This window comes from Microcaecilia unicolor, chromosome 2 (assembly GCF_901765095.1).
Source record: "Microcaecilia unicolor chromosome 2, aMicUni1.1, whole genome shotgun sequence".
NCBI classification, from domain to species: Eukaryota; Metazoa; Chordata; class Amphibia; order Gymnophiona; family Siphonopidae; genus Microcaecilia; species Microcaecilia unicolor.
The window spans coordinates 518690527-518717046 of NC_044032.1; the positions used below are offsets into that span (position 1 = coordinate 518690527).

The following is a 26520-nucleotide window of genomic DNA, read 5'->3' on the forward strand; positions in this document are numbered from 1 at the left end:
TGAGCTGGAAACCTAATGGAGCAGGAAGAAACAGAGGGGCCAAAGAAAATAGCCTAGTTGGTAAAATGTTTAGAAAAAAAAATTGATTGCTAAATATAATTGGTGAAAGAATCAATAAGACATTATTATCAAAAATCTGCAACTTGCAAATAAAATATAGTATTAAGTAAATATAAAATGAATATGAATGAAACCCACCCTCATTAATCTCCACCTCCAAAATTTTCCTAAAAATCAAGGCATAGAATGTTGACAAAATAATGTAAAATCCATCATTAGACCAAAGGTATTGGGTATGTGACATGAATAGTTGCAATACTGTAGACCTTAACCTTGAATTTTGAGCATACCTTTTATAATCACTACCAGTGCTATGAGCCTGGAAGGAAGCAGCTAGGGGATTTAGTAAATGTTTTCAGATTAATTGTATTGCACACAGCCACCTTATAACCCAGCTGCCAGACAGGAAAGAACTAATGAACACTGAGATTTTAAACAGGCAATTGAATCACTTATATGCTATGATTCATACATTTGGCTTTTGGATAATAGTTAACCAATATTAGCTATCATTAAGTGGCATACAACGTATTTTCAAGGGAATGTATTCTAGGATGCAGAAGCAGAGGAAAAAAATCTGTGTACTGTAAGAGCATATGTTCAGAAAGAAGGAAGTATATTTAAACATGTTTAAAAGAAAACTACTAGCAAGTCTTAGACAGGGTAGTTAACTGAGATGACAACTTTGATTTCTAAATTTGACGTGCATAATAAGGAAAGATACTTTTGGGTTACATCAGTCAAGCTCTTTGCAACTTGCTTTTCCACTTGCATTGATTTTCATGCAGGCAAATGTTTAAAACCTGAATTGAAAAGCAAGACTATTAGCACTAGGTACAGGTCTTGAACATTATATCAGTATGGATTTGATTCTTATTCTCTTTTTCCTTTTTTTTTCATCTTCAGGCATCTATATCGACAAGGCCAATGTTAAAGGCTATTTTGTTTGGTCTCTTATGGATAACTTTGAGTGGACCGAGGGATACAGCAAACGATTTGGACTCTTCCATGTAGATTACAATAGCTCTTCTTTGCCGCGTGTTCCTTACACATCAGCTTCAGAATATGCAAAGGTTGTCAGCAGCAATAGGCTGCCAGAACCAGAAAAGAAGCTAAAATAAGGATCTGCTGATTCTAAGAAGTCAGTCAAAATTCTTTGGCAGTGGCAATAATATGGCTTTATTGAAATTCTAAATTCCATGTGGGCTTTGTATTAAAAAGTGGAAGAGATTATTTCTGTGCCAAATTGCAGTTAAGTAGAATCAAAATGATATTGATTATGAATGCATTCCCTATAATTTAAGTATTATTACATTATTAACAAGTGGTGGGTGGACCTGTAAGGGTATAGATCAGAGGCGTAACCAGACCTTAATTTTTTAGGGGGTGGGGTGGGGTATGAGACGAAAATGAGGGGACACATTTTGCCCTGCCTTCCTGCCACTTTTGACCCCGCTCTAACTCCATATACCTGGGCTGGCAGGGGTCCCCAAATACTGCCAGCAGAAGCTTTCCTGCAGCGATATTCGGCGTTGCACTGCCTGTTTGCTTTCCTGCTCCAACTTGCATACTCGTTTTTAGTGAAATTGAGCATGCATGAAGCAGCAAATATTGCCGCAGGAAAGCTTCTGCTGGCGGGACTTTGGGACCCCTGCCAGCCAAACCAGCAGAGGGCCCTGAAACAAAATTTGGGGGGGGGGGCAGGTCCCCAAGGCCCCCTATGGCTATATCACTGGTATAGATAGATAGATAGATAGATAGATAGATAGATAGATAGATAGATAGATAGATAGATAGATAGATAGATAGATATCTCCAGAGAGAAGACAGATTATGGGTGTGTGATAAACTTTAGACACCCCTGGTCAGGTAATTTCATCGAATGTACACACACACACACACACACACACACACACACACACACAGAGTAAGAAAGAGAGATCATGTTGTAATTTGCAAATTTTCCAGAACATAGAACAAATTCAAAAAAAGGAAAAAATCTGAACTAGTGCACACAATCTGACACATTTCCATTCAGATGAAAATTCTAGCTATAATCATATCCTAGATGCTTAGTATGTTTACAAAATGTATTTATGTGATTAGTAATATTGCTGATATTTCGTTTCTCAAGAAGCAGACACTGAGGCAGATTTTAGAAAGGATATACAAATCAAAATCGAGATGCCCAGATCTCATGTTTCGCTAGTATTACTAAAAGATCTGCTCACATGGGGGGGGGGGGGGGGGGGGGTCTTTTATTAAACATTAGCTCGAGTTATCTGCAGCAGGGCCCATTTTATTCCTATGGACCCTGCTGCAGATAACTTGAGCTAATCTTTAGTAAAAGACCCTCATCAAGCCTCTGCTAAAATACATTTAGAAATGGACATTTATGCACCAATAATGTGCTGTGGGAGCATCCATTTTACAACCATAAATATCTAGAGCATAAACAGGGTCAACACAGGCACATACGTGTATATTTTATAAAATAGCAACATGTGTATATGCTGGAATATATACGTTTGTCAGAGCCCAGTATCCCTTGCCAGATACACTTTTGTGGGGAGGGGGACATAAACACTGGAGGATTAAGGGTGCCATTCTTCCTCAATATGAACAGTTTTCTGAAATCCCAATCTTGATCATTTTGGACACAGACATGCATTCCCCTTCTAACACATTTATTTTGTAGGCCTGCCGTAGTCCCTGTCCAAACATACCCAGACTACACCCCCTTTCCATATGTATATTTTTGCATCTTAGAAGTGTATATTCCAGCATTGTAAAATCATTATTTAGATGTATATACAATGTGCATGCCTAATTCCAATTTGTGTACATCTAAAATGCAATTAGCACTTCTAAAATAAGCACCTTAGGAGTGTACTTATCAACGTGGGCTACCATTAAGACATGTTATTTTACTGCTAACCCCAGTTATTCGTAACTAACTCTTATTGCATAAAATAGGGCCTGTGATAAAATAGCATAGTTGGTGCTAAAATAAAATGTTGTAATAGTAGTCCATGTTGATAACTACATTCCATAATCTTTCAAATCTGGTTTTTTAACCATTACTTATACCGTAAGCCTGTAGGGGGTAGGCAGGGGTGTGCTGGTAAATTTGTAACAATGGGCTCTCTCTCCGGGCGTAGTTGGCCCTGCAATATGGGGGGCCAGGGGTGGACTGGGGGGGGGGGCAATGCATGCCTCTCTGTCTCTCCTCATACTAATAAATGGACTGCCACCATTCCCCATTGCTTGTTTCTGGCTCCGAGCAGCAAGTTGGGACTTCTCTCACATGCACGAGAAATACCAGCCTGCTGTGCAGAGCTGGAAACAAAGGGTAGGGAGCAGCATCAGTCTATTTACTTGATTGGCGGGGCTCAACATCCCCACCAGCAAAGTAAAAGAGAATTCAGGAGGGGGCCTGAGCCCACATTTTGGGAGCCAGTTGTTAAAGTAGCCATGGGGGGGTCTACTTGAACAACCGGCTCCCCAAATTATTAAAAACTTAACAAACGGATCTCGCTAGTTGTCTTCTGTTCCTCCTCTACATCTTGTTTTCTACATTTTTTCCTTCTTTGCCCCTGTGTTCAGTCATATCTAATTTACCACTCCTGTTTTTCACCCTCATCTCCTCCTTTTCACTCACTTTCAAGCTTTCCATGTCCCACTCTCACCCCTTCTCTAGAGCTCCAGTTGCCCCCAACCTCCCATACCCCTCTATGTTTCACCTACTCCCTATCCAAATCCGTCATTTCTACTGTCTGTACATAGTCCCTCAGCCCTTATCTGCTTTCCTTATCCTTTCATCTCCCCTCAAGATCTAACTCCTTGCCTCTCAATTATTTGTTCCCTAGTCTCAAGCCCATTCTTCCATCTCTTATCTCCATCTAGCCTCCCATTATGCCTCTTTCACCATCTCCTTTGCCTTATTTCACCCTCTCACCACCTTTAGAGACCACTAATTCTTCTCTCATATCCCTCCACAGCAAATATTCCTTGTTCTGTTCCCCCAATCGTTCAAAGTCCCCACTTTCTCATCCAATCTGAGTCCATGTTTTCTCCCATAATTACCAAATCTCTGTTCTTCTCTTGCGGCTCTTATCTCACGAATCTCCAAATTCAATCCTTACCATCAGTCCTCCAGTTTCTACTTCCCCCACCTCAACCAGTCCCCAAATCTCTTCTCTCTCCCACCCCCAGTCTCAGAGTTCCATCCTTCCTCTGACTTCCACCCCCTCATAGTTCTTAACTCTCATCTTTGATTTCCCCTCAAATCCCATTCTTCCTCTGGATCCCCTCTCAATTCTATTATCTAAGATTGTTTTTAGATGTTTCCTTCCTACTATCCCTTTCTCCTCTTGCTGATCTCATTCCTAGTTTTTTTTTTTTTACTGTTGCTTTTAATTAGACTACTTTGTGATATGTATTTCACATTTCCCTTCCTCTCCCTCTCCCACCTTGCACACTCACTTCCCTCCCCAAATCTCTCACATATATAGCTTGCTCCTCTCTGTTCTCACACACTGCTCCCCTCCTTTCTCACATATACATCAGTCATCCTTCCTTTTTCTTCTACCCCATTCCTCCCTCATCTCATATCTTTTACTACTTTGCTCAGTTCTAATTCTTCATTTCCTTCTCCCTTATTTTGCACTGTGTCATCTGTCCTCCATGTTTTCTGTCCATCATAACTTAACATAAGAACATAACATAAGAACAGCCATACTGGGTCAGACCAATGGTACATCTAGCCCAGTATCCTGTTTTAAACAGTGGCCAATCCAGGTCACAATTACCTGACAGAAACCCAAATAGTAGCAACATTCCATGCTACTAATCCCAGGGAAGCTATGGCTTCCCCATGTCTATCTCAATAGCAGACTATGGACTTTTCCTTCAGGAAATTATCCAAAACTTTTTTTAAACCCAGATACACTAATTGCTGTTACTACATCCTCCAGCAAAGAATTCCAGAACTTCCACTATATCTTTTTTGAGATACGGTGACCAGAACTGAAGGTCCCTTTTACTAAGCCGCATAGGTGCCCATCCTGCTTATAATCGAACGAGAAAAACGCCCAAGTTCCGACCTAAATCGGGAGATGGACGTTTATCTCACAAAAACGAATAACGCGGTATAATCGAAAGCCAAACTTGGACGTTTTCAACTGCACTCCATCGCGGAAGCGTACAAAGTTGACGGGGGCGTGTCAGAGGCGTGGTGAAGGCGAGACTGGGGCATGGTTATCACCCGAATAGAGATGAGCGCCTTTCGCCGATAATGGAAAAAAAGTATGCGTTTGTAGCTAGAATTTAGGGCACTTTTCCTGGACCCTGTTTTTTCACGAATAAGGCCCCAAAAAGTGCCCTAAATGACCAGTTTACCACCAGAGGGAATCGGGGATGACCTCCCCTGACTCCCCCAGTGGTCACTAACCCCCTCCCACCACAAAAAATGATGTTTCACAACTTTTTATTTTCACCCTCAAATGTCATACCCACCTCCCTGGCAGCAGTATGCAGGTCCCTGGAGCAGTTGTTAGGGGGTGCAGTGGACTTCAGGCAGGTGGACCCAGGCCCATCCCCCCTACCTGTTACAATTGTGCTGCTTAATGCTTAGTCATCCAACCCCCCACAAAACCCACTGTACCCACATGTAGGTGCCCCCCTTCAACCCTTAGGGCTATAGTAATGGTGTAGACTTGTGGGCAGTGGGTTTTGAGGGGAATTTGGGGGGCTCAACACACAAGGGAAGGGTGCTATGCACATGGGAGCTGTTTTACCTTTTTTTTTGTTTTTGTAAAAGTGCCCCCTAGGGTTGGTGTCCTGGCATGTGAGGGGGACCAGTGCACTATGAATCCTGGCCCCTCCCACGAACAAATGCCTTGGATTTATTCGTTTTTGAGCTGGGCGCTTTCATTTTCCATTATCGCTGAAAAACAAAAACGCTCAGCTCACAAATTGTCGAATAAAACATGGACGTCTATTTTTTTCGAAAATATGGTTCGGTCCGCCCCTTCACGGACCCGTTCTAGGAGATAAACGCCCATGGAGATAGAAGTTTTCGTTCAATTATGCCCCTCCACGTGTACCTAACGTGGGCCAGTTTGGAGTTACCACCCAGCTACCGCATGGACCCTGAGGTGATTTCATTTTTGATGTGTGACCGCTATGCATGGCGGAAAATAATTTTTATTTTCTGGCATGTGTCAGAAACCGGGCAGTAATCCTCATTCTACACATGTAAATGATTACCACACGGTTACTGTGTGAGACCTTACTGTTAAGTCAATGACTGGCAGTAAAGTCTCAGACCCAAAATAGACGCACACCAATTTTTATTTTGCTGCACATCCATTTTTGTCAAAAATAAAAAAGGCCTCTTTTTACAGGTGATTTGAAAAATGGATCTGCGCATGCCCAAAACATGCACCTACACTAGTGCAGCCCATTTTGTGGGTCCCCTGAATGCAATACTCAAGGTGAGGTCACATCATGGAGCGATACAGTCATTATAGTATTCTCAGCCTTATTTATCATCCCTTTCCTATTAGTTCCTAGCATCCTGTTTGCTTTTTTGGCTACTGCCACACACTGAACAGAAGATTTTAGCATATTGCCTACAACAACACCTAGATTTTTTTCTTGAGTGCTAACTCCCAAGGTGGACCCTAGCATCAGGTAACTATGATTTGGATTATTCTTCTCAATGTGCATCACTTTGCATTGGTCCACATTAAATGTCATCTGCCATTTGAATGCCTAGTCTTCCAATTTCCTAAGGTCCACACGTGTTTTTAACAACCTTGAATAGTCTTCTGTCATCTGCAAGTTTAATCACCTCACTCATCGTTCTGATTCCCAGATCATTTATAAATATGTTAAATAGCACCGGTCCCAGTACAGATCCATTTGGCACTCCACTATTCACCCGCCTCCACCGAGAAAAATGGCCATTTTTTTGTTACATTTGTACCCCGCACTTTCCCACTCATGGCAGGCTCAATGTGGCTTACATGGGGCAATGGAGGGTTAAGTGACTTGCCCAGAGTCATAAGGAGCTGCCTGTGCCTGAAGTGGGAATCAAACTCAGTTCCTCAGTTCCCCAGGACCAAAGTCCACCACCCTGGCCACTCCTCCACTCCTTAACCTATGTTTTTTTGTCCAATAACCAATTCCTAATCCACATCAGAACATTGCCTCCAATTCCCTGTACCTGGGTTGACCACTCCCACCCTTGGTATGCTAGAAGTTACATCTAAATATTGGCACATTTAGGCATCTATATATGATGACTTACACTAAGAGGCAATTCAAGAAATTTCGCCTAGTTAGCCACCTAAATTTCAAATTCTACAATGGCAATTAAGCACAAAATTGCTGTTATAAAATACTAGTGTAAGTCACCATTTATGCTCCAACATTGAGGTAACTGATAGTATTCTATAAAGTTCATGCTAGAATAGTCAGAATGCCTATGACCTATTCCTGACACATTTAGGTGCCCCCACATTCCAGATCTAAGATACCCAAGTTCCTAGAATAGTCTCCTACCATGTGCCCTTGGGGCATCAACTTGGAGGCACCAAATTATACAATAGACTCTATACCTATAACTGGGCAAAATGCCCTCACTATTCCTCAGTACTATCTGTATAGTGCCAGAGCCTTTAGAAAGAATTCATGACTTTCACGTTTATTGGCTGCCACTAAACCTATGAGACCCATTGACTATTGGTCTGCATGATTTTTAAAGACAGCCTTGTTGTTATGCTACTTAATTGTATAATGAACATGTTATAATGAACTACAGATATGTTGGCCATGCTTTTATAAGTTCTTTTTAGTCACCTAATTCTCTTTATTTTGTTATGTACTGTATCACATTTAGAATTTACTTTGACTGCCATCTTATCCAAATTAAGCTTTCTATCTTAAACAGTTTTATTAAAGTTTGGAGGGTCATTTTACTAAGATGTGGTAAAAGGGGACCTGCGCTAGTGACGGGGTCCATTTTTGCCACAAGCTGAGGCCCTTTTTACCGCAGCTGGTAAAAAAGGCAGAAAATAGTCATGGTCAAGCAGTAAGATTGCTTGTCGCATGGCCATGCGAGGGGGAACACTTACCGCCAGGGCCGCCGAGAGGGGGGACAGGGGGGACAAAATTCCTGGGGCCTGGGCCTCCAAGGGGGGCCCGGTGCCGCAGTCACGTCCACCCCCGCCACCGGGCCCCTTCCACCCAAACCCCCACCAGCAGAAGTGCTGTCTTCTGACTCCGGCGTGCGCAGCCCATAGCTGTTACTCTGCAGGGCTTCTGCACGTGCAGAACGTCAGACACACAGAAGCCCTGCAGAGTACAGTGAAGATCAGCTGAGAGGAGTGCATCTGTGGGCCGCGCATGCCGGAGTCAGAAGACAGCACTTCTGTTGGCGGGGGTTTGGGTGGAAGGGGCCTGACCCGGTGGCGGAGGTGGGTGGGACTGTGGCACCGGGCCGCCCTCAGGGGGGTGGTGACAACCTGGGGGGTGGCAGTGGGGGCAGGGCTCAGGGGGCGGGGCCGGGGCCCCGGGGGCGGCCTTGTCCCGGGCCCGGCCCAGTCTCTCAGCGGGCCTGCTTACCGCCTGGGTAAGGGCTTCCGTGCTAACTCAGCAGTAATCAGGTAGCGTCTTGCCCAATTATTACCGGGTTAGCGCAGTGCTAAAAAATATGGGCCGATTTTACCTAGTGCAGGAATGGTGAACGCCAGGGCTGGAACTACCACCTGAGCCCACGTTGGGCCGGTGATAGTTTCAAATTAGCGTGCGGTAAGCTCGCATTGGGCTTACCGCCGCTTTGTAAAAGGGCCCCTTAGTTAGAAATACAGCCACCTTTCAACACCTTCCATGAGCATAATAAAATATAACTAAAAAACCCACTCTATCTCCCAATTCACTAACCTGGCCCCCTTAAATAAACTTTAACTGAGGCTGTTTTTTCTTTTTTCTTTTTTTTTTTAAGTGGATTAGAATATTATTTAATTCTATGGGCATGATTACAAATTTCATAACAAAGTGAACTGACAATCTACTTTTTTCTGGAAAGATAAGGAATGAATATTTTTATTGTCTACAAAGTACTCTCTCTTGTTGATGTACTAGGTACCAGCACTTTGGCTTTCTGAAGGTGTGGTGACCAAATAGATCTTGTTCTGTGTGGTTTAAAGATGGACTCTGCAATGATTTTAAATATAAAGGGCATTTTGGTAATTAGCACTGTAAATTAGCGTTGCCATGAGGTTAAGATAATAATAAAAACCTAACAGCCCCTGCAGTATTTCAGCTAAATTTATCTTTAATTGCTTGTATTAGCATTTGTGAAAAAAAAATAAAACAGATTGGCTTTTGAGTGGCAAGGCAACAGAACTTGAAGCCATAGAGATGAAAATTACAATTATTAACTATACTTAAAACCCTATAGGCACATGCTACATATACATTAATGGTGAAAGTCATTAAAGTACAGAATAAGGTTTGTTTAATGTAAGATTTCTCTAGATAAAGTGATTTCTTTTTAAAAATCTGAAGTATTTGGATGTTAAGCTGAAATAAAGCTAGTGATCAACGGTGCAATTTGTCATCTGTTCAATTTTAAGATCTCACAGTACAAATACAATCCATTTTTTCCTCTTTACAAAGGTTATACAGAGAAATGACCACAATTTGAAGAGCTTCCAATGCTAATTTCTTTGAGAGCAGCAAGTCCACAGAGCCAGTTCTTCCCACAGGAGAAATATTAGTTTTATAATAAAACAAAAGACTATCCTTCCATATATCTAGCCTCCAGGCTGTTCTTTGGTCCCTATAGCTCCAGTTGGAAAACAATCTATACCAGAAAGGTTTCCAATTGACTATTAAATGGGGCCATGAGACTTCCACACAGTAGTTACAGGGAGACATCAGTTAAAAACATGTTTTTAAAACTTTTTTTAATTTTTAATTTTCTCTTTATTGTTTTTCACAATACAGTACAATGTTATATTCATCCAGTAAAAGAAAACAAAAAACAATAATAGAAACATAAGACAAGGAGCAGCTGGTAAAACAGCATTGATAAGGTTTCCTTTAATGATCTGTTAGCAAAGGGAGTTTTATATATTAAGACCTATGACTCACATAAGTACTGATATTGTGGGATATTGGGAGTAAAACTAATTCGAAGTTCTATGGAGCTGGTGCTTATTGATGTTTCATAAAAGGTTGGGGAGCCAGATTTCTTGTTGTTTATTTTTTTTTTTTTGGGGGGGGGGGTTGTCTCTTTTATTAAGGAAGAAGTTATTGTTTTATTTGGCTTGGATATCATTTTATTTTATTTGGCTTTTGCTCACACCTTTTTCTGTAGTAGCTCAAGGTGAGTTACATTCAGGTACACTGGGTATTTCTCTGTCCCTGGAGGGTTCACAATAAGATTGTACCTGAGGCAATAGAGGATAAACTGACTTGCCCAAGATCACAAGGAGCAGTAGTGGGATTTGAACTGGGCACCTCTAGATATCAAGACTACTACTACTTATCATTTCTATAGCGCTACTAAATGTACAGTGGGGGAAATAAGTATTTGATCCCTTGCTGATTTTGTAAGTTTGCCCACTGACAAAGACATGAGCAGCCCATAATTGAAGGGTAGGTTATTGGTAACAGTGAGAGATAGCACATCACAAATTAAATCCGGAAAATCACATTGTGGAAAGTATATGAATTTATTTGCATTCTGCAGAGGGAAATAAGTATTTGATCCCCCACCAACCAGTAAGAGATCTGGCCCCTACAGACCAGGTAGATGCTCCAAATCAACTCGTTACCTGCATGACAGACAGCTGTCGGCAATGGTCACCTGTATGAAAGACACCTGTCCACAGACTCAGTGAATCAGTCAGACTCTAACCTCTACAAAATGGCCAAGAGCAAGGAGCTGTCTAAGGATGTCAGGGACAAGATCATACACCTGCACAAGGCTGGAATGGGCTACAAAACCATCAGTAAGACGCTGGGCGAGAAGGAGACAACTGTTGGTGCCATAGTAAGAAAATGGAAGAAGTACAAAATGACTGTCAATCGACAAAGATCTGGGGCTCCACGCAAAATCTCACCTCGTGGGGTATCCTTGATCATGAGGAAGGTTAGAAATCAGCCTACAACTACAAGGGGGGAACTTGTCAATGATCTCAAGGCAGCTGGGACCACTGTCACCACGAAAACCATTGGTAACACATTACGACATAACGGATTGCAATCCTGCAGTGCCCGCAAGGTCCCCCTGCTCCGGAAGGCACATGTGACGGCCCGTCTGAAGTTTGCCAGTGAACACCTGGATGATGCCGAGAGTGATTGGGAGAAGGTGCTGTGGTCAGATGAGACAAAAATTGAGCTCTTTGGCATGAACTCAACTCGCCGTGTTTGGAGGAAGAGAAATGCTGCCTATGACCCAAAGAACACCGTCCCCACTGTCAAGCATGGAGGTGGAAATGTTATGTTTGGGGGTGTTTCTCTGCTAAGGGCACAGGACTACTTCACCGCATCAATGGGAGAATGGATGGGGCCATGTACCATACAATTCTGAGTGACAACCTCCTTCCCTCCGCCAGGGCCTTAAAAATGGGTCGTGGCTGGGTCTTCCAGCACGACAATGACCCAAAACATACAGCCAAGGCAACAAAGGAGTGGCTCAGGAAGAAGCACATTAGGGTCATGGAGTGGCCTAGCCAGTCACCAGACCTTAATCCCATTGAAAACTTATGGAGGGAGCTGAAGCTGCGAGTTGCCAAACGACAGCCCAGAACTCTTAATGATTTAGAGATGATCTGCAAAGAGGAGTGGACCAAAATTCCTCCTGACATGTGTGCAAACCTCATCATCAACTACAGAAGACGTCTGACCGCTGTGCTTGCCAACAAGGGTTTTGCCACCAAGTATTAGGTCTTGTTTGCCAGAGGGATTAAATACTTATTTCCCTCTGCAGAATGCAAATAAATTCATATACTTTCCACAATGTGATTTTCCGGATTTAATTTGTGATGTGCTATCTCTCACTGTTACCAATAACCTACCCTTCAATTATGGGCTGCTCATGTCTTTGTCAGTGGGCAAACTTACAAAATCAGCAAGGGATCAAATACTTATTTCCCCCACTGTATGTAGCGCTGTACACTTGGGACATGAAGAGACAGTCCCTGCTCGACAGAGCTTACAATCTAATTAGGACAGACAAACAGGACAAACAAGAGATAAGGGAATATTAAAGTGAGGATGATAAAATAAGGGTTCTGAACAATTGAAAAAGGGTTAGGAGTTAAAAGCAGCATCAAAAAGGTGGGCTTTTAGCTTAGATTTGAAGACGGCCAGAGATGGAGCTTGACGTACCAGCTCAGGAAGTCTATTCCAGGCATATGGTGCAGCAAGAAAAAAGGAACAGAGTCTGGAGTTAGCGGTGGAGGAGAAGGGTGCAGATAAGAGAGATTTACCTAGTGAACGGAGTTCCCAGGGAGGAATGTAGGGAGAGATGAGAGTGGAGAGGTACTGAGGAGCTGCAGAGTGAATGCACTTATGGATAGGAAGCCAGTGAAGTGACTTGAGGAGAGGGCTAATATGAGCATAACAACACTGGTGGAATATTAGTCATGCAGCAGAATTTTGAACAGATTGAAGAGGAGAGAGATGGCTATGTGGGAGACCTGTGAGAAGCAAGTTGCAATAGTCTAGGCGAGAGGTGATAAGAGTGTGGATGAGGGTTCCGGTAGTGTGCTCAAAAAGAAAAGGACGAATTTTGGTGATATTATAGAGAAAGAAATGACAGGTTTTAGCAGTCTGTTGAATATATGCAGAGAAGGACAGGGAGGAGTCGAAGATGACCCCAACGTTACGAGCTGATGAGATGGGAAGGATGAGAGAATTATCTGAGGAAGTTTATAATCTTCTGCAAAATGTTTGATTCAGCCAGGGCTTGAAATGAGTGATTATGGGGCAATTTTACTCTGCTTCCAGTATTAGTATAGGGTTTAAAATGAATAAAAGGTACCTTCTGGGGCCTGGCTCCTTAACTGTCTGCACTTATATCTAAAGGTGTCTGAAATATCTCTTATACATGTGAAGGAAAATTCTATAATCTGGGCACTCACATTTACATGCCCCTTGTACATGAAAAGTTCTAGAATACCAGCACTTACACACATTAGTGTACACTGACCCACAAAAGCGCTATCAGGGCAACTAAACACTATTCTGTAACTGTGCACCTAACTTATACAGGGGGTCTTTTACTAAGTCATGGTAGCGTTTTTAGCTTGTGGTAGAAATCACCTGGCAGTAAACACCAAGATGCCCATAGGAATATAATGGGCATCTTGGTGTTTACCACCATCTGATTTCTACTGTGAGCTAAAAATGCTACTGCAGCTTAGTAAAAGACCCCCCATAGGGCATAATTGCTGGGAGGGGGACACATGGACAGAGCATAGGTGGGGCATAGACAAGGCGTCTAATTATGCATGTTATGCATCCCTGCCACATTTAGACACACATTTAGACATTCCCACTTATACGGTGTAATTGGGTCCCTGAGAACAAAAGTGGTCCAAGTCCACTGTGTTACAAAGGGAGATATTGACCATCTAGGTTGTGAGTTACACATTTCAGTAAAAAGAACAAGCAATGCCTGAATCAGTTTTAATGTGTAAGATATCTACACACATGTGTACCTCATCTCTGCAAGACTTACAAAACAGGGACCTGGACCATTCTTATTCCAAGATGTTTTTCTGAATGTTGGATGTTTTTGCTCCATTCTTCTAGTGCTCATTGGTGTCAGTGCAGGAACATGCTTTCTTTTGGATGACACCTTTTTTATTGATTTATTTGCAGCATTTGTAGCCCACATTTTCCCACCTATTTGCAGGCTCAATGTGGCTTACATTATGTCGCAATGGTGATCACCATTAACGGAATAAGAAGTACAGAATGTTATTACAATTAAGGTACATAATTTATGGAATGCCCTTCCTGTGGAGATATGAATAAAAGAGAATTTGAAAAAAAATTAAGTTTTAACTCTTTTTTTTAGGTTAGCTTTTGATATTTTACCTCTGGGGTATGGGTAAGCTTCTGATATTGCTTTACTTTTCTTGTTTTTTAAATTGATTAATTGGTTTGTGAGAATGCATTAGAAACTGTCTTGTTGGGGTTTTGAAGTTCTTTTCTTTTAATATTCTATTTGCATTTTAATTGTAAACCACTGAGATCTGTACAAGTTAGACTGTATGTCAAGTTTTTAATAAACATAAAGACTACAGAAAGTAGCGAGTGCATAAAAAGTCACTCACTAGAAGGCAGAATTGGTTAAGTATGGACATGGCCCATTTTTTTTCTTTTAGGCCACAGAGGCTATGAATCAGCCCTCAGTTGAAATGATGTAAGAAGTGGATATGGCCTGCTTTTGCTCTGAAAGGTTCAATTGTGGGTGTGTAAATATTCTATAATGCAATCTGGGTGCCCAGGTTCCAATAAAGAGTAGGTTTATACCATACATCCTCAGGGCACCTAAATGGAGGTGCCCAGTGGTAGGAGGTAAATGATCAGAATAATGGCATATACGTGCAACTGTGTGCATATATGTTTGAAATTACCAAAGTTCTGCCTAAGCACTATTCTGTAAATCTGCGCATATGTTTCATAGCACATATTTGGCAGGAGGGTGTACACAGAGTTGAAATCTAGCCAGGGTTCACACTTATGCGTGTAACTTGTAAAATTATATGCAAATCTGCAGCATGTAGGCATGAGTACTTACATCAGCTCTATGGTTGGCATAATCAAGGAGGTTGGATTAACAGGAGACAGCATGACATCACAAAGCTGAACCCGGTCCACCCAAGGAAGTTTCCATTCTATCCAATGCAGCTGCTGCTGCCATCTTGGTACACCCAAACCAGGCTGGATAGGTTAAACCCCGCTAAGATGGCCATTTCACAATATTCAGTGGTACTTAAGCAGTTAGTGCTGCTGAATATTGCCTGTGACTACCAAGACGGTCTGGGGTGGAGCAAAAAAGCTGTCCTAACTTTATTCATCAAGCTAACTGGGTATCAGTCTGAATATTGTCTGGGCGACCATACATACATGGATATTCAATTCTGGAGCCTAGACATTACCCTGCATTGAATATCCAGGGTTAATTCAGCTCATGGCTCTAAGCAGCATAAAAACTGCTGACTGTCACAGGCTGAATATTTACCCAGCAAAGAAACTTGGGAGAATTTCAGGGCAGTACAGTAGCATCCTCCCTACTACCTTAAACACCAGGGACTCTAGCCACTGTAAGGGAGTAGATAGATTATCTAGGCTATTCTAGTCCTATTCCTGCTATGTAGCTGAGCTAAGGGAAAGAAGTCACACCACTTTGACTCATCAAGCAGAGGCAGGCTCCTTAAAAATGCTGCAGCCACCATCAGATGTTTTACTGTTGGTGGTTTGTCCAGAGGTTTGTCAAGTGGGTTGGCCCTTGGAAATCTCTTTGGAAGCAATGAGAGAGCCAACTGGACACCAAAAATCTGGTGGAAGTCCTATTTGATTAACATTGGTGTTCTCCTGATTACAGCGGTAGCAGGAAACCTATGGATATCCACTGTACTACTTAATGTTTTCCTATTTATATCCGAAAATAGAAGGATAAACCTCATGTTCTCCTCTGCCTCTAATTCCTATAGTTGGGTCCATGTATAATTTTCTGGACATTGCTGTGTCCTCTTTTAAACTCATTGATGGAGCCATTAGAGGAGTAGTAGAGTAGCCCGAAATAGTCATTAGCCTCCAAATTCTGTAAATGGTGTTCACAATTCAGCAGGCAAATTTGGGCATGTACCCAATTTGCACATGCAATTTAATTGAGTAACGAGCCAATAAGTGCCAATAATTGGACACTAACAATCAATTATTGGCAGTAATTGGCAACAATTTGAATTTACACGCACATCTTGCTACATGCTGTTCTATAAAGATGTACATGTACATTTTTCAGTGAACATAAGTACATAAGTAATGCCATACTGGGAAAAGACCAAAGGTCCATCAAGCCCAGCATCCTGTCCCCAACAGCGGCCAATCCAGGTCAAGGGCACCTGGCAAGCTACCCAAACGTACAAACATTTTATACAAGTTATTCCCAAAATTCTGGATTTTTCCCAAATCCATTTAGTAGCAGTCTATGGACTTGTCCTTTAGGAAACCGTCCAACCCCTTTTTAAACTCTGCCAAGCTAACCGCCTTCACTACGTTCTCCGGCAACGAATTCCAGAGTTTAATTATGCGTTGGGTGAAGAAAAATGTTCTCCTTTTTGTTTTAAATTTACTACACTGTAGTTTCATCGCAACGGTGCAACTGAAAAGGAGGCGTGGGCATGGGAGAGGCATGAGCGGGTCAGGGGCATTCACTACAGATGTGTGCAGTATTAGAGAATATGGGAGATCTGCGTCTAATTGAGATGTGAGGACTTAAACTAGGGTTCAAGCATAGATCCCGGCACTAAGATTTATTCTATAAACTCGGAGCGCCATTTATAGGGTGCTCATTTTTTTCTGGCATCCAAATTTGAGCACTCTTTACTGAATCTAGTCCTAAGTCTCACCTCCACCTTTGCCAGAAAGTTTTCTCTAACTCTCAGCGATGATAGACTGATCATCATCATCAGGTTTTCCAGGAGGCACCTATTCTTACATTACTGGAGGGGTTCTGTCACCCAAACCAGTGTTGGAGAAGGACAATCTGTTGGTGGAAGTGTCTCTATCATATAAACAAAGTGTTTTGGGTATGAGGCTGTCCCAAATTACTCTAGCTTTTCCTTTAATCTTGGATTAATTAGTAAAAGGATGGGGAAAAAGTTGTTTGTTTTTTAATCCTCCAGGTTAGTGTCTCATAAGCAATTTCTTTAGGTTGTTTACAGTATTCCTCAGAAGTTATTATTTCTAAACCTTCAGGATTGATCTCTCTACAGTAGATGATTTATGGTAGGTAATGACAATATAGGGGGTAATTCTATCAATTGGGTGTCACCATTTAGGTGCCAAATATATGAATAAATGACCAGAATACTGGCATATATGCAGTTATGTGTGCATACATATGTATAAATACCAATAATCCAAATACATGATATTTTATAACAATGAGCACATTTTCGTTAGTGCATAGTTTGCAAGTGGGTGTTTACATGAGCAGAGTCTGGGTGGAGCATGGGCAGGAACACAAACTAACACATGTAGCTTGTAGACTACTAAAATTTAAACACATATCTCTGGAATCTAGGCATGAACACTTATATCAGCTCAATGTCTTGCATAAGTGCTGACACCTAAACACATGTGCGTGTATATACCGGGTTACATTAGTATTCTATAAAGGAAGTAGTCGCTTTTTTTTTTTTTTTATAGAATAGGCTCCACTTAGGTGTCCTCAAGATGTCCATTTATGGAATTACCCTCATAAAGTTTATTTTGATTTGTAAATTTGCAATAGATGGCGAAGCCAAATTTGCCTCACAAGATTTGCTATTTAACAAATAACATGCTCACTTGCAAGAGTGAATGAAAGTAAGTACTTTGGAGGTTTATAAAAATATATGCTAGTGAAAGCTATCAGTCTAGCTGGAAAGCTAAATTCTGTGGAAAATACCTTGATATATCTTAATGTGAGATATACTATCTTCTTTATGTGACATCTATTTTGCCTTATAGAACAAAATTACTGAATATATAGATAAGTTTAATGGGACAATGCTAACATGGATTTAGTCAAGGGAAGTCTTGCCTCACCAATCTGTTTTATTTTTTTGAAGGCATGAACAAACATGGAATGTATCACAATTTTCAGAGACTCCTGAGAAAAATTAAAATGATTTGGGATAGCAGATAGTGTTCTCTTGTGGATTTGTTCTGCCCCCATAGCTGTATGTACAGGTTTACATTTTGGTTTGTATTTGTGGTTGCAGCATGCAAGCCAAAGCTAGCAGCAGTTTCCTGCTCGATTTTGTAATCTCTTAGGTCAAATGTATGTAATTATTTTCACCAGTCACTGGGAGGCCTGCTAGGTTCAGACATCAGCCCAAGATGCATCCTCTGACCCCATTAATCATTTCCTCAGCTCCTTAACCTTGTGGATATTCCATACCTGCCAAGTCTCCCACATTCAGCGGGAGACTCTCACTTTGGCGGATCATCTCCCGCACACCCGCCAAAGTGGGAAAGTCTCCTGCTGAATTCTGCTGCCACCACTTCTGTTAAGCAGCGACAGGAACAAGCACCGCGCTGAGCCGCTGCTGCCGCTTGTCTCCACAGCCGACATGAAAACAAAAACAAGTGCGGGGCCGCAGCAGCCGTCAGGCATGCGCTGTTGGCTCTGCCATTCTCTGCCCCCGCTGACGTCAATTTTCCGTTCCGTAATGAACAGCTGGAAATCAAGAAGGGTGAATCTGTTTAAGCAAACTGTTTAGTAAAGGAATACTCATTATGAGAACAGTATTGCAAAAGAGAAGAGCTCCAGAAGAGGAAAGCAATACAATACAGCAAGTAAAAAGCAAAGAGTTTGCTAAGGCTGCCACAGATTTTCTTCCAGTGAAACTTCCTAGAAATAGCTGTGTACAAACTCCAGTAAGAGCAGGGTATTTAGAGTGGCAAAAGCAATGAACATTATTTAAAACAAAAGGACATTTCTCAAGAACAATTTACAAGGCAATTTCTTAAACAGAGCCAGCTCTCTGCTTGTAGTTTTCTGTCTGTGATTGTACTTTGAAAGGCTTTAGCTGCCCCTGTCATCCCCTTTTTTCCTGCCAATGTATCCTGGGGACTCTTCTGTTTGCCTGCAAAGGGAGCTCACAGTTTTCTTTTAGTAAGACAACATTTTGCAGCTGTAAAACTGTTGGAAACTCCGGACCCTATAAAAAGTCATTTGTTTAATTCAAACATGGCTGCTAGACAGAATACTCATTCTGAGCTAACAAATAATCCGATAACAAGGGCATAAAAACTCACATCAGACTCAGCAAGGGGAAGAACAGATTTAAATCCAGAAAAAACTTATAAATTGACCTCAAAAACATGGGATAATTATGAAGCTGAAAGGGAGGAACATTTTCCAGGATGCATAAAATGTGGCAGCAAACAGAACAAGGTGTGTCTAATATTTGCAAAGCAGATACAAATGTTAGTCAACATCTAAGGCAACTGCTATCCAGTTATACAGTATGTGTAATCAGCTCATGTCTAATTTAATGTATCTCAACTTTCTAATAAAAATTAACAAGGAGGAGAGCCTAGAAGAAAAGAATCTTCAGGAAGGCATAGACCGAGAGCACAAGAGCCTAATGACAGACACCACAGACACGAGAATGGTATGGGATTTGCGTTACAAGATGTATGAGGAGAGACTTGCTGAACTAAACATGTATACTCTGGAGGAAAGGAGAAACAGGGGTGATATGATACAGACGTTCCAATATTTGAAAGGTATTAATCCGCAAACGAACCTTTTCAGGAGATGGGAAGATGGTAGAACGAGAGGACATGAAATGAGATTGAAGGGGGGCAGACTCAACAAAAATGTCAGGAAGTATTTTTTCACGGAGAGAGTAGTGGATGTTTGGAATGCCCTCCCGTGGGAGATGGTGGAAATGAAAACGGTAACGGAATTCAAACATGCGTGGGATAAGCATAAAGGAATCCTTTGCCCAAGGAATGGATCCTCAGGAGCTTAGTCAAGATCGGGAGGTGGGGCTGGTGGTTGGGAGGCGGGGATAGTGCTGGGCAGACTTATACGGTCTGTGCCAGAGCCGGTGGTGGGAAGCGGGACTGGTGGTTGGGAGGCGGGGATAGTGCTGGACAGACTTGTACGGTCTGTGCCAGAGCTGGTGGTTGGGAGACAGGGGTGGTGGTTGGGAGGTGAGGATAGTGCTGGGCAGACTTATACGGTCTGTGCCAGAGCCGGTGGTTGGGAGGAGGGGCTGGTGGTTGGGAGGCGGGGATAGTGCTGGGCAGACTTATACGGTCTGTGCCCTGAAGAGCACAGGTACAAATCAAAGTAGGGTATACAAAAAAAGCAGCAAATATGAGTTATCTTGTTGGGCAGACTGGATGGACCGTGCAGGTCTTTTTCTGCTGTTATCTACTATGTTACTATGTTATGTTACCATAAAGGAGGCAGAACACAGAAAAGAAACCATGTCACATTGTAGTTTCTCACAGCACATGCTCAGATCTTCAAAAATACCAATGTTAGTGCATTCAAAACTAATTCACAAGAAGCACATCCACTGCAATGGTGCATGCTGAGGCAGAAGTAGCAAATGCACAAGCCCGCTTAAGCAAACAAGATTATGCCTTGAAACTGGAACAAAATGTAACTGACAAGTAAAGAAATAGAACTGAAAATTACAGAGATGCCAAGGATGGCCCATCCCAAAGCTGGAGATTTACCACCGCAATGCTGGAGATTTAAGGCCAATGAGTGAGATTTTTCTCACGGGTCCCTGACAAGTTTTAAACCAGCTCTAGTATATGTACATTCTTAAAACTAACACATTCTAATCAATATATAGACATTTTTTTTTATTTGAAAATTTACTGCACAGTACTTAAAAAGAGATTGACAAACTAACATCACAAAATCTACATCAATGAGGAGAAGAAGAGAATAGCAACCATATTAATTTAAGGAACACAACAACATAACCTCTCTCCAGTAGCAGGCATATTATGAATTTATCACAATGAATAACAGTAAATCAAGGTAATAGCGTGCCCACTTGTTGTATAATGAAGAAAAAGACCTAATCAAAACTGAGGCAAGCAAAGGTAAGTGAAACCGGATTGCAAAATCAGCAGATCATCATGCACACAGTAAAAAAGTCATCATTGGTCAAAAAAATTCCTGTGACATTCAATCGTAACAAAAAGCCATTCCATAGCAAAAACAGTCTTCAGTTCTTAAATATAATATACTGTTAATCATCAACAAACACTTCTCCAATTGTGCATTATGTCAGTGCTTGGACTCAGTCGCTCCAGCTTGCCAGGATGATAAGTGACAGTGTGGCCCTGACGGACCTGTTTTGCTCCAGCTTCTTCTGGAGACCAACACTGTACTCTGACTCTGCAGCCAAAAGAAAATCAAATCCAAACATAAATAATCGCGTGTAAGTCACTGAAAAAACATAAACGTGCTCAATAATAAGATGACAGGCATACTGTAGGAAAGCTTTATTCTGCGAGACAACTGGCAGCAAAGAACAAAAAACATGGCACACAAATTTAAAATGGACGCCAAGCTTTCAACAGCCAATCACAGCTGAGAATGTCATAACCTGAGAACCTAACTTATTAATTCAGAGAAACGCAGCACAATGTAGCATAGAATTCAGTCCACTAGGTTCCAGCATGTTTAATCTATAGCTCCAATGTTGTTCTTACTGCAATAGTTTCTTATTCACATTGCCCCCATGAATATTACAGGAGACACGATCAATGATCCAGCATTTAAATGACTCAAAGGTATGTTGATGATCCCTGCAGTGTGAGACCAAAGGAGCTCCAAATTTGTTAATGATCACACATGATTTATGTTCACCCAAACGGGTGGAAAAGCTTTGTTCAGTTTTGCCCACATAAAGCTTCAAACATGGGCATTGTAGAATATAAACCACATGGTCCAATTTGCAGGTTGTATTGTGCTTTAATTTATACAGTTTTCCATCAATGGGGTTTATAGAGTCTAAACATTCAACATTCATCTGACAATAAGTACAAGTCCCACATTGGGAATGTCCATCTCCTCCTGTAGGGTACGTCTCAGTAGGGGGTCATTTTTCAAAGGTGCACTGAAACATGGCTTGTGGTAGTGTAGATGCGGGTTTTGAGCGTGCACCAATCCATTTTTAAATGCGCCTGTAAAAAAGGCCTTTTCTTTTTTTGGCCGCAAATGGACGTGTGGTAAAATGAAAATTGCCACGCGTCCATTTTGGGTCTGAGACCTTACCGCTAACCATTGACCTGGCAGTAAAGACTCATGCGGTATCTGGGCAGTAATGACCTACACTCGCCAAATGCCACTTGGTGCATGTCCGTTATGCGCTCCTGAAAATAAACAATTGTTTTTCAGATGCATGTATCAGACTGCGTCAAAAATGAAATTACCGCAAGAGCCACGCGGTAGTCTGGCGGTAACTCCATTTTGACGTGTATTGGGCGTGCATAGACACGTGGCTTAGTAAAAGGGCCCCCAGATCTGCAGGACATAAAAGCTCTTTCAAGTTCCGATCTCTAGAAAAGGCTATCCTAATAAGTTAGATTCTCAGGTTATGACGTTCTCAGCTGTGATTGGCTATTGAAAGCTTGGCGTTCGTTTTAAATTTGTGCGCCATGTTTTTTGTCAACACGTGTGTCAGCAGTATGCTAGAAAGTGAGTGCACACCCTTATTCAAACCATGCCCCAATCATCTATCCATTAGAAATGTAATGCCCCCTTGACTTGACTGGAAAAAATCAAGCTGTGATCTACCGACCTACCAGACCACCTCTTTAGCAGACTTGGGGTAACATCTGGGAAAGCCAATTATTGACACTAAGCTCTTTATTCAATTAAATTGCTCGTGCAAATTTGGCACACACAATTATTAGCGCTTTTTATAGAATTCAGGGGTTTATGAAAGTTACAGTGTGTATAAAATGTTGCTACTCGTATGATAACATACCAGAAAATGTGAAATAGGATTAGCCCTTTTACTGTATGTGCATTGCATTAGTTACCCGTGAAGATTCATATTCAGTTTAAACTATGTTGCTTGATTTTTTAAGGTTTTATGAAGGACAGGACCCCAATATTTTAGGGATTTTTGCAACTTTGTGAGCTGCTGGCTGCGGTCTACTGGTAAGGGTAATTTGGCATTACTGGTAGCAAGAAATTTTCACTTGGTGCAGACATAGGAATCATGTTTCATGGATGTTGTACCCAGTCCGTGGAATAAGTTACCAGTGGAGATGAAGGTTCTTCAAGATTATTTGTGTTTCTGGAAGCAAATGAAGACTTGGGGTCCTGTTTACTAAGCAACTCTAAGGGTGCATTTGCGCTTTTAGCATGCGCTAATGATTAGCACACGCTAAGTTGCCCATAGGAACATATGGAGGGGCATAATCGAACGAAAACGTCTATCTCCATGGGCGTTTATCTCCGAGAACGGGTCCGTGAAGGGGTGGACCGAACCGTATTTAAAAAAAAAATAGACGTCCATGTTTTATTCGACAATTTGTGAGCTGGGCGTTTTTGTTTTTCAGCGATAATGGAAAATGAAAGCGCCCAGCTCAAAAACGAATAAATCCAAGGCATTTGTTCATGGGAGGGGCCAGGATTCGTAGTGCACTGGTCCCCCTCACATGCCAGGACACCAACCGGGCACCCTAGGGGGCACTTTTACAAAAACAATAAAAAAGGTAAAAGAGCTCCCAGGTGCATAGCACCCTTCCCTTGTGTGTTGAGCCCCCCAAATCCCCCTCAAAATCCACTGCCCACAAGTCTACACCATTACTACAGCCCTAAGGGTTGAAGGGGGGCACCTACATGTGGGTACAGTGGGTTTGGGGAGGTTGGACGACTAAGCATTAAGCAGCACAATTGTAACAGGTAGGGGGGGATGGGCCTGGGTCCACCTGCCTAAAGTCCACTGCACCCCCTAACAACTGCTCCAGGGACCTGCATACTGCTGCCAGGGAGGTGAGTATGACATTTGAGGGTAAAAATAAAAAGTTGTGAAACATCATTTTTTTGTGGTGGGAGGGGGTTAGTGACCACTGGGGGAGTCAGGGGAGGTCATCCCCGATTCCCTCTGGGGGTAATCTGGTCATTTAGAGCACTTTTTGGGGCCTTATTCGTGAAAAAACAGGGTCCAGGAAAAGTGCCTTAAATTCTAGCTACAAACGCATACTTTTTTTCCATTATCGGCGAAAGGCGCCCATCTCTGTTCGGGTGATAACCATGCCCCAGTCCCGCCTTCACCACACCTCCGACACGCCTCCGACAAGTCCCCATCAACTTTGTACGCTTTCGCGATGGAGTGCAGTTGAAAACATCCAAGTTTGGCTTTCGATTATACCACGTTATTCGTTTTTGTGAGATAAACGTCCATCTCCCGATTTAGGTCGGAACTTGGGCGTTTTTCTCGTTCGATTATAAGCAGGATGGGCAACTCTAGCATTTAGCACATGCTAATTTTAGTGCACACTAATAACGCTAGCGCGACTTAGTAAACAAGGCCCTTGGTTTTTTGTTCAGTGTTATGGGGATGGGTGATTTTTGTAGGGGTGGAAAGGACAGGAAGGAGGGTTTGTGAGGGCTGTGATTTGCTGACTTTGTTCTGAATGTTTTATTATACCCTGCACTGTACAACATTCATTGAAAGTTGCGGGTTATAAGACTTTGAATTAAATTAAATAACATTACATTTGACACTTGAGAAGCAGCTGTGCTGAATTGTGGTGTCTCACAGGCCCTTGTAGCCAAGTGACAGAACACCTCTCATGTTATGAACGAGTATGGCAGGCAGAAACTGGATTTTATGATATAGATTAATGCACAGGCTGTCCCTAATATAATTGAACACTATTGACAAATTTGAGAGGGGATAAAATATATAATGGACAATATCATCCACATTTACCATGAAAATGACTCAGAAGGGAAATTAGTGTTTTCCTCTCTTAAGACCTTGGCCCTACAAACATCACCAAGGTAGACTTTGGCAAAAGATGATGTTAAATTTGTGACCATTGCATTAATGGAGCATTTTTTTTGCTGCTGCATTTTCTGTCCAACGTTAAAAAAAAAAGTTCATGGTCACAGGAGATATAACCAATTAAACTTTCATACGAAAAATTATAATGTGAAATGTAGGAGTACTAGTATAGATTTTTGTTCCACTGTAAACCATTGTTAATGTCCACTGCTGTGCACAGAAGCATGATAATTCTTCGCTTAGGGCTGTATTTCAAAGTTTTCTCTTGCCACTGGGCTGCGTCAGTAAAAAATGACCTTCCTCCACATAGTATATGCATAGAGACACACCCGATGAATCAATACTTTTTGAATCTCACTGGAAGCACAGTTATGATTCAGGAGGTGCTGTGCTGGGAATTAGACTATGTTCCTTCATGCAGCATGCCTCTGCTGTCTTTATGCATTAATCGGGTGTTCCATTCAGATCTCAATCATTTTATTTCCTAGTGTAGCAGCTTAGGAAGACATTCCGTTGAGGTTTATACATTATTATTTGCTGCGTTTTTCTAAATGTATTTGTACTCATTAAATATTATATGCTCTCCTGATTACCCAAATGGAGTGTGCATTGATCTGCGTACTCTCTAGAAGCTGTGAGAGGGTGAATGAGTTCAGCTGCATTTTTTTTCCTGTCAATTTTCATCTTTTACAGTAGAACAGATCACCGAAAACATCCTGAGCCCCAGCAGTTAGATGAAACTTGAAATTATAATCCTGCCTGAAAGTAGATTGCTACTTATTGCCTCTGAATTATATTTAATCTTGTTAGAATCACTGTTATTGAAAGGCACAGTTTTGATAACATGGAAATGGTTCTGAAACTGACAGGGGATGAAAATGGAAGCATGCAACTTATTTGAGACATTCTAATACAGTCATTTTCTGCCAGTGGCATGCTGTGTAAAGTCCTATCTGATGGGAGTGGGTTGTTCAGTCTGAATTATTCATTGTGGACAGGAAGTATATTTTGCGCTGCATGTACACACACACACACACACACACACACACACACACACACACACAACACACACACACACACACACACACACACACACACACACACACACACACACACACACACACACACACACACCATGATGTGCCCAGTGGGTTCTAAGACATAGTCCATTTTAAAGATATGACTCAGGTCTATTGCAGGAGACACCTTGCAGTGAAAAGTAGCCACTGCAAAAACTAGTAAACAAATGGAAATAACAGAGCCCAAAGGAAAGTAAATGACTATACAGTCGTCCTATTGGGATTTTTTGAAAGCCAAAGCTGGAAGAAGCTATGATTACAGAGTATAGAGCTTTTTCTTAACAATCAGTTCTGGTCTGCCCTGAGATTTCCTGTATTTTGTAATCACATGCCTAGACACACCTCCATATTTGTTATAAGACATAGGCATGAGTCACTCAAGCTTTCTCTCACTTTCTGTCCATGAGGATAAAAGGTTAGTGATTTGGACCTGTGTAGGATGTCATCTGTGCAACATGGTTGTGTTGCAGGCTGACATCAGTTTGGTAATCTTGTTTTCCCTAAATGTGTTGGCATTTCTATATTCACTGTATTTGACTAGCAAATGTGCTTCTCCAAATAGCACAGGCATC

General features: G+C 41.8%; 1 protein-coding gene and 1 long non-coding RNA gene across 4 annotated transcripts in view; one reads left to right on the forward strand and one right to left on the reverse strand.

Moving 5' to 3' along the window:
- Nucleotides 1-19573, forward strand: part of LCTL (lactase like) — a 193449-nt gene extending 173876 nt beyond the window's left edge. For 2 of the 3 annotated variants that reach the window (XR_003940714.1, XR_003940715.1), the window contains exons 6-7: nt 967-1446; nt 19562-19573. Coding sequence is in view for 1 of the 3 variants with exons in the window: in XM_030191236.1 (XP_030047096.1) it covers nt 967-1181 (215 nt within the window). In the remaining 2 variants the exon portion in view is untranslated. Of the gene's footprint in view, nt 1-966; nt 1506-19561 lie in introns of those variants that run through there. The other variant, XM_030191236.1, reaches the window with a different exon arrangement.
- Nucleotides 1535-24598, reverse strand: LOC115461439. Its single transcript, XR_003940716.1, has 3 exons — nt 24587-24598; nt 16334-16344; nt 1535-2188 (listed from the first exon to the last, which is right to left on the reverse strand). It is a non-coding gene; the product is annotated as an uncharacterized LOC115461439 (long non-coding RNA).
- Nucleotides 24599-26520: the final 1922 nt, after the last annotated feature.